Below are 9,640 nucleotides of genomic sequence, written 5' to 3'. Positions count from 1 at the left end.
TAACTGTTATGGTCAAGTGCGACCCTAACATGCTGGACAGAAGCTTCAACGTGAGATAAATATTCAACAGTTTTCACTGCATCAATTCTCCTTTGCTGCAGTTGGTTGAACAGAATGTCACAATGACACATGACTTTATTTAGAAAAAGTAATCAGAAGAGGAGATGATGATCTTGCAGGAAACCCTTTACTCCCGCAGTCTTGTTTATGTCCTGTAATCATCAGTATCATCACTGAAAAATTTTTCCATACACTCAACAGTTTCCTTTCGTTATTTGTATACAGTGGTTACACTCCATGATTTGAAATTCCATCCGATGGTCTGAGGACAGGCAGGAATCCATTTCTTCACTATCAAGAATAGCTGTGCATTTAAGAGACTGGGGGGAAAAGGTAGATATTCCTTTCAAGAAGCTGAGATGATCTGCACTTGCTCATTGCCTGCCACAACATTCAGCAATTAAATTTAACTGAAATGCATAACAGTGAATGAAGTGAGCATTTTCTTACACCTCTAATTCTGACGAACTCCACTTTCTTGGCTGCTCACAGTAGGAGCCCTGCCACAACACTGAGTTATCAGTTTTTCAGGTTTTTCATTTACACTCATTTTCTCTAGTTAACTGGGAACAACTGCAGTTACATCATTTGCAGTGCGACTGTTTGGTTGTACAAAGGAAATTAATCTTTCATTTATTTTTACCAGTATCTCACACTGAGTTATTACAACCAGTTGTGACAAATCTGTGCAGTCAATGGGCACATCAACTTCGATTGCAAGGAAATTTGTCTTCAATAGTTCACTCCTGATGAGACTGAGGGATACCTCATAAATTGTTTCCAGCAGTTCATTTTGAATTGTTTTGGACATGCCAAAGAAAACCTGGTTTTTCGGTTTTTCAGTGTGCTGCTTCTACATGCTGTCCAATTCTGACATCAAATCAACTAGACCACAAAAGAATTGTGGGGTCTTGGAATTTTCTGTTTCATCATGCTCCCTTAAAGCAACCTTGAATTTACCGCATAATTTAATGCAGTCACTATTTTACTCAATATGTACTTAAAAAAAAAAATACATTTTCATTATATGTCTTCATATTAAGGTGGTAAACACTATCTAGTTGACACATAATGTCCCCAATTTCACTTTGCATGAAAATTTGTCTGTGATACCATTCTGAATTTGGCACTGTCACTACAATTTGTCAGATGAGAGGTGAAACAGAAAAATGCATTTTTTCACTTCACAACCACTCAGCTGCATAGCACATTGCTCTGTTAAAATTGTGTGTATACAATTGCCTGGATTTACCCTGTTTTTGTCCTTGACTGGTGTTCAGATCAGATCTAGGTGCACCAAGTTCCCTCACTTTCATCCTAATGGCATGTTCCAAAATTTTACCCGATAAATCACACACCGTCTTCATATTGTGCTGTTTTCGAACTCATGGTGTGCTGTTGTTATTTGCAAGAAAATAAAGCTCATGCATAATACACTCACAAAAAGAAAGTTGCTAATAACGCATATTACTCGCAAACTCAGTCTGCGGGCAAGGAAACTAAAGTAATGAGACATATTTTGTGCATGGAATGTATTTTGCATGCTTTTTCCTCTAATCATTCATGAAAGCCTTGTTAGGTGACAATACTTATGTTACTCTGGTGATACATTTGCAAACTTATTCAAATGGTGGACAGTATAGTCAATGGCAGAAAAAAAACACTACCAAAACAATAATACTAAATGTCAATGATGCATCAAAGCATAATAGAGGTATTTACAGACAGGAATTCCACAGTGAAATTTCAGCATCTCTGATCATTCCTTTTTTATGTAAGCAGTGGAATGTGAAAATTTTGTGCAGGTTGTTAGGACAGACTTAGGTTGAAACACCAGAGCCTTCGTTATGTCTGTAAGAGCGGTACTCCAAGGAAGTTATGCCTCCAAACGTCTGCTATAGAGGGTTAAGTGGCGTTTTAAGGCGCAGTCTTAAAACTAGCTACTACTTGTTTGCAAAACGTCACTTCATATCTCATTTCAACAGTTACAAAAATGTTGACTGACATCATTTAAATGTGTGAGGAACATGTGAAATGCATTCCGGTAATTTAAATTCTGTAATACTTTATTGATAAATTTACTTTAATATGTATTTTGGGATGGCTCTGCCTCAGAGCATTTAATTTAGAACTGTGCCTGTAGAGGATTTAAACTATTTGGAAACTAGTTGCATATGCCAGTAACAGATAACAGAAATAAATAAAGGACAGATAAATTACAATTAAACAGTTTATTGAAGTGTCTGTCATATGCACAAAAGACAAACGTGTTTTTATAAAAAGTGGAACATGAAAATTTCTTAAACAGTTGTTTTGTAAAATGTTTCTCATTCCCTGTGATGAAATATCATTAATTGTCCAATGAGCAACAGTAATACAAACTGCATAGTAGCAAAAACTCTGTTGCAGGAAACAACAATTCCATGCAATTCCCAGTATAATACTGTCATAACTGGTTCTGATTGACGTAATGAACACACAATGATTTTCTAAGCAGCTGCCATTATGTTTCATTAATTTCATTTCAGTGATAGATTTCGTAACTTTATATTTTTTGGTATCATATCCTGTAGATTATCAGTCACATAAAATGCACACAATTAAGTGAAACAATGCTCAACAAACAAAATCCACTGTTACCTACATTAAACAAAGTTTTTTACATTTATCTGTTTGCACTAGTATACAATAAATGCTTTTAATAAGAGAAAATAATACTGCAAAACAAAATCTACAGCAAATATACAGGTAATCCAGGAATAGTCACCTACTGCGCATACCTGTTGCGCAGACTGATATCGGACTTCTATCTGAGATCGAATTATTTCCTCATCTTAGCTCTGTTGTGTAAGTACCATTCAAAACAAGTTGCTACTGTGCAATGAGTGGTAGAAAGTCCCACCAACTGTGAGGCCAGAGATATTATTTGATTTTTGAATGCTCAAAATATGAAACCTGGACAAGTTTATTGTCAACTAAAAGAAGCATACGGTGGTGCAGTCATAACAAGATAAGTATGAAAGTGATATGAAATGTTCAGCAATGGACAAATAAATGTGCGTGATGAAACTTGACCTAGGTGTCTGTAATTAACTGCAGATGATTTGAAGAACCAACTGACGAACAAAATCTTGTGACACACATCTTCATGAAGCTCAAAAGAGTTCCTGGGTGGGAAAGATTCTTCTGGTGATGCCAAGGTAAACGCACACTGAACAACTTGATTAATGAGCGGGTAAAAGCCAACTAAGACACCGGAATTCTAAAACTCATGTACAGATATGACAAATGATCAAATAATAGAGGTGGTTATGAAGATGAATGAAGCAAGGTTCAATTTTGCAAGTGACATGTTTCCTTAAGAGAAAATATTTATTGAATTTATTATAGCCAAATGTTTGTTACTACCTGGATTATACCTGTAACATTAACAGGAGTGGAAAAAGAACAGCTGAATTACTCTCCACCTTAACCTAACTTAAGTTCCATAAAAAAAATACAACAATAACGGATACATATACAAAAATATATCATCATGCTGTGTACTATGTACTTCATTCTTTTAACTAGATTTGATAAAAAAGTGCCTATCTTTCAAAATGCACACTCACTGATTATGCAAATGAAAAATTCATTCATTACACACAATGATCTTCCCTAAAAACAATCGTGATGTGCTCAGAGGACATACACAACTCCTATAGTAACCTAACCGTTCTCTAATAGTCATAGGTGTAAAATTGTCTGGAAATTGGAAATGTGTACCTGAACATTACACACATGTGGAATCCAAACTGTACACAAAAGTGCACCACATTGCAACAACATGTGAGGAAAAGTTAGTAACAGAAAAACCTTTCCATAACCTTAAAAGTAGTGTCATATTTATTCCACAAACATTACATAATTCAAATAACCAATGTGAAGACATTTCCCCCATGTCTTTCTTTTTTTGTCTTTTTCCCTTCTCATCAGTTTTTCTTTTTTGACAAACATATTACAATAAGTTCACTGCTGTCCTGGTGGTAGCTGTGGTGCGAGCCTCAGAGTAAAGGCGACAATCGTACGTAGGGCAGATCGTACAAATCCAGGTACACTTGGCTTGTTCGCCGTGTGCTCTAGCAGGACCCGCAACTCGTAGAACATTGTCCTGGTATATCGATTACGGCGGGACGTGTAGCGTAATTGCAGGAAATGGTAATAAACAAATGGTGTGATGAGACCTGCTTTCCCACTGGAAGCAAACATAAATAACAGGACATAAATATAGCTATCACCTCTTATCAAAATAATCTTCCTCATATGTAACAGAAACAGTCACAAACAAAACACAGACTAAAGTCTCTACAGACTAGGATAACATCACCTCCATTGTTTTAAGAGGATTGAAATACACACACTTTCTTGTTAATCTGTTCAATTAAACTTTACATAAAAGCGTGTTCCTATCCAAATTAAAACTCACAATAGTCAACCTATTGTAAACCACTTTATTTTTGATCTTAAGTAAAGTCCCCCCCCCCAAAATTATTAAATGAGATTAGGAAAGTTCGTTGTTCAGGAAAATACTCATAAATGAAACAATAATGTTATAGCCACGATCGAATAGTGAGCGAAACCGCTAGGCGGGGGACCGCTGGAGGCACTGTTAACAACGAAGACACAGGGCAGATGAACAAATAGGAGACAACAGACACTACGACTGACCACACCACAACACGAGGCAAGTGCGCAAGAACTGAGGTGATAAACATGGTGGGACAACAAAAATGCAGGAACACTCCAAATAATGACAGTACCTATCCCAACAAATGGAACTGGAATGCAGTACGACCAAGATGCACATGCAAACCACGGCGAGTACCAGACTGCCAACGTAGCACTGCCAGCCGCCTAAATACATGACTGTGGGAAATGCGATTGGCCGTTGACTTCACGTGGTACGGAGTGACACACTTGCACAGGTGTGTGCTGGAGCACCCTATGGCATGAATTAAGGCACCAGATTCCCCTCCTCCCTGAAACCTAATGGTGCCATGGTGGGCGGAAGGAGGGAACGGAGAAAGACCCTGTGTCATCGCCTGCCTGTGCTGGGATGGGAGGGCAGTCTGTAAAATCCACCGGAGAGCAGGGCATTGCAAGGCAATTCCGATCCTCGTGGGTGCGGGAAGGAGTGCCGGTGTGCCTGCTGGGAGCCGGCAGCCATCGGCAGTGGGGCCAGCTCAAGGGCCTCATGCACACCAGAAGGAGCAGGAGGTTGGGGGACATGAGGTTCCACAAAGGGGCACGAGGAAGGAGTTGATTATGCTGGTGGCACTCGACCCCCTTCTGTGTCTGTACCAACATTACACGCCGCCCATGGGTCGCGACTACTGTGGCGGGAGTCCAAGCAGCCTTGCCCCCATATGTGCAGGCCCACATGGCCATGCCCAGGGTGTAGCATTGAGAGGGGGTGGAAGTGGGACTCAGAAGGCGACAGCGACAGCAGACAGAGGAGAGTATGTGGTTGCCACCCACGGAAGAGTTCGGCTGGACTGTGACCATCAATCGGTGTTGTGTGATAAGTGCTCAAGAATAAGATGAGAGCCGATGTGGTGGCAGAGGGTTCGATTGCTTTTGTCAGCTGTTGTTAAAACATCCTGCCCAGTCGTTATGCTGTGCCACTGGAGAATGGATGGAATGGAGGGGTGCGGATGTGTTTGATACTGTTGGCTTCACAGAATGCGTGGCAGGAGGCTGCCATGAATTGGGGCCATTATCGAAGACCAAGGTACAAGGCAGGCCTTCGATGGTGAGAGCCTGAGCCAAGGCCATGAGTGTGCCATCAGTCATGGGGGATGCCATACATGCCACACACAGGTATCTGGAGTATGAATCCACAATGAGGAACCGCATCAATTCCAAAGAACAGGCCCACAAAATCGAGATGGATGTGGTCCCAGGGCCAGTGAGGTGTGGACCTGGGCGCAAATGACTATGAAAGGCTGGCCTACCGGCGAGCCAACGCCTTCATATGCGAAATACCCCAGTGTCCACAGTGTAGCAAGTGTAGGATGCAGTGGCGCAAATCGAGTGGGATGATCACCCAATGAGTGTCAGCCTGCGTGGCCAACAGAAGGACACCTGCCACAATTGAGAGCCTGTGTGAGAGGTGCTGCCAGGGGCTGAATTCAATTTTCAACTGGCGAGTTAGATAGGTGGGCCAATCATAGGTCATGTAGCGGAGGACCTGCCACAGAATGAGGTCCTGGCATGTAGCAGAGGCGACCTGTGCAGCTGTGATAGGAAATACGTCTGGTGTATCTTGGTGGGCTGTATCAATGTAAAAGCAGAGGATGTGAAAGCAGAGGACTTCCTGCTGGTCGAGCTCGTGATCAGGGCCCGAGGGCAGACGTGACAAGGCATCTGTGTTGGAGTGTTGAGAGGTGGACTTATATCGGATAATATAAGTGTAATTGCGTAACAACAACACCTAGGGTTGGATACATTGATCAGTTCACTCTGGGAGCTGTGTGTGTGTGTGTGTGTGTGTGTGTGTGTGTGTGTGTGTGTGTGTGTGTGTGCCGAATAGCATAACCAAAGGCTTATAATCAGTGAGGAGGACAAAAATTGTCCCAAACAGGTAGATGTGAAACTTTTGAATGGCAAACACAATCGGCAGAGCCTCTTTCTCAATCTGAAAATAGTTCCTCTGTACTGGGGTAGTGTCTTGGACACATATGCAATAGGCTGTTCATCATCATTCCTGTGAGCCAGGACTGCCCCAATACCATAGGCCGAAGCATTGGTTGCCACAACCAAGGGGCGGTCCAGAGAGAAGGGAGTCAGGCAAGGGGCAGACTTGAGCGTAGTTTTCAAGTGGAGAAAAGTATGATCACAGACAGGAGTCCAGTTTAATGGCACCCCCTTGCAACACAAGTGATTGAGGGGCTTTGCAATGTCAGCAGCCTGGGGCAAAAACTAAGTAGTAGTTAACCTTTCCCGGAAAAAAAAAAAACCCTAGATAAACCCTTGGGTCGGGGAAGGGAGTTGTCCTTGAGGTGGGAAAGGGAGTTGATGGCCGTGACATTGTTATATGATAGACGAATTCTGCCTTTACTGAGCCAGTGTCCCAGGTATTCAACTTCCGGTTGAAAGAAAGTACACTTTTCTAGCCGAAAGCTTAAGCCTGCAGCCTGCAGGGCATGAAATAAGGTACCGAGGTTTTGCAAATACTCATACCGTGTATGGCCGGCGACCAAGATGTCATCGAAATAATTGACAAAAGCCGGGATGGACTGTGTAAGATGCTCCAGGTATCTCCGGAAAACGGCTGGTGCAGAGGACATACTAAATAGAAGGCGCTTGTACTTATATAATCCAAAATACATTTTGATGACAACGATGTTCTGGGATTCCTCATCTAAGGGTAATTGGTGGTAAGCCTCTGTCAGGTCGAACTTAGAGATGTACTCGCCATGTGCAAGTTTGGTGAGAAGGCCTTCCTGCCTGGGAATGGGATAAGTTTCCACCAGGGACTGTACATTGATTATAACTCCAAAACTCCTACATAGGCGAAGGGAGCCATTGGGTTTCCTGATCACCACTAGTGGGGTCGCCCAAGCACTCGCTTGCACAGGCTCAGTGATGCCAGCAGCCTCCAATCGTCAAGCTCTGCTTGACTGCTGGACCGGAATGGGTTGAGCCCAGAAGAACCACAGCTGAACATCTGGCCGAAGAAAAATGTGCCTGGAATTCCAAAGCACACCCTAAGTCAGACTGGAGGAGAGAGGCATATGCCAAGCACAGACTGTCAAGATCCTGGAACGGGACGGCAGTGGAAATGTCCTTAACTTCATCAGAAATCGAAAAGCCAAACAGTGTGAAAACATAGAGTACAAAAATGTTTGAAGCTGAGGGATGGTCAATCACCAGTAGGGTCAAGAGCCAGGGAACTTGTTTATAGGTGGCCGGGATCGAGAACTGGCCATGGAGGGTGATAGAACCATCACTGTATGAGACCAAATGCCGAGACGTGGGAGACAGCTCCGGGAAACCCAGGCACGTTTACGTCGCCAGACTAAGCAAGGAGACAGTGACCCCCGTATCGACCTGGAAACAAACATCCACATTAAAAATTTGGAGTGTGAGAAACAACTTATGTGTCAACGGGGCATCCAGAGGAACGACTGACTGCAGCATGTGCACGGTATCCCGATGCCCCGTGAGTGAGGGGCGGGAGCATGTTGAGTAGCTGTGACAGACAGATCGGAGATAGCTGTCTTTCTGACAGAGTGTGCACGTCTTCCAGTGATTGGGACAGTCTGTGCGAGAGTGGGCAGAAAAGTACTATGGGCAAGACAGACGTGATTGTCGATGAGGGATGACCGACAGCTCCGAAGCCACAGAGTTGTCGGACAAGGAGTCTCGATGATGATGCTCTCTGTGGGCTGTACCATGCAGACGGTGGGAGGGAAGCGTCCATGGGAGGACTCTACTGCTGCCACCTGCGGTCATGCCATGAGACACTCGTTCGCCGCTTGTGCAATTTCAAACGAGTAGGCTTCCAGCGAAGAGTTACTGAGTTTCCATGCAGCCGTGCAGACATCTGGATCAGGTGCCAGTTGAATGACACCGCAAGTCGAGGAGTCTGCATACAATGCCTTGCAATGCTGATTGGTGCAAGTGAAGTCGCATTTGCGGCTGAGACCCTGCAAGTCCATGACCCAAGAGTGGTATGACTGACTGCGCTGTTTATGGTACTGGTGGAATTCAAGCTGAGATGCTACAACATGGTATCACTAGAAATAGTAGTTAGTAAGCAGCGTACATATCTCCAGAATGAGATTTTCACTCTGCAGTGGAGTGTGCGTTGATATGAAACTTCCTGGCAGATTAAAACTGTGTGCCAGACCGAGACTCGAACTCAGGACCTTGCCTTTCACGGGCAAGTGCTCTACCAACAGCGTACATATCTCATTAAAGGAGAGAGCCATGGGGTCTGACAATGGTGCCAACTTGCTGAGAAGAAAGAACATGTCTGGTGATGCCCAGGACAAGAATAACAGCCATGACCCGAAACACTGAAATGTTGTTTCAGATGATGCAAGTATGTTTCCCAGTCTTCCTTAGTGTCAAAGAGCTGAAACGATGGTAGACATGGGGAAGTGTCAGAAAATGGGACACCCGGGAGTTGGTGTGGTAGGGCATCCCATGCCGTGACTGTCCGTCAGCAACTGCAGGGATTGCTGTAAGACATCTAACTGCTGCTGCTGCTGCTGCTGCTGCTGCTGCTGCATGGGCTGCTGTTGCTCCACAGGAGACAGACCAACTTAGCCTCCATGTTACCGAACCTCTTTACCTCGTTACCAATGTTATAGCCGCGAGTGATTGGCAAGCGGTGCATGGCAGAGAATGGAGACGCGAAATCGCCATGCGGGGGAGCTGCTGGAGGTATCACTAGCAACGAACAGACAGGACAGACGAATAAGTAGGGGATGACAGACACTACGATCGACCAGGACACAACACGAGGCAAGCAAGCAAGAACTGAGGTGATAAACATGGTGAGACGAGAACAACAAAGGAACACTCCACACAA

At 43.7% G+C, this 9,640-nt stretch overlaps 1 protein-coding gene across 2 annotated transcripts in view; it reads right to left on the bottom strand.

Moving 5' to 3' along the window:
* Nucleotides 1-2,276: 2,276 nt before the first annotated feature.
* The window catches only part of LOC124621873 (Krueppel homolog 2), a 52,916-nt gene continuing 45,552 nt past the window's right edge, over nucleotides 2,277-9,640 (bottom strand). For both annotated transcript variants that reach the window (XM_047147337.1, XM_047147338.1), the window contains one exon: nucleotides 2,277-4,294. In XM_047147337.1, coding sequence (XP_047003293.1) covers nucleotides 4,069-4,294 — 226 coding nt within the window. In that variant the 3' untranslated portion in view covers nucleotides 2,277-4,068. The remainder of the gene's footprint in view (nucleotides 4,295-9,640) is intronic.

Source organism: Schistocerca americana, chromosome 7 (assembly GCF_021461395.2).
Source record: "Schistocerca americana isolate TAMUIC-IGC-003095 chromosome 7, iqSchAmer2.1, whole genome shotgun sequence".
Lineage (NCBI taxonomy): Eukaryota > Metazoa > Arthropoda > Insecta > Orthoptera > Acrididae > Schistocerca > Schistocerca americana.
Note: the sequence above shows the minus strand (reverse complement) of the source record. Positions and strands in the feature narration are given on the sequence as shown.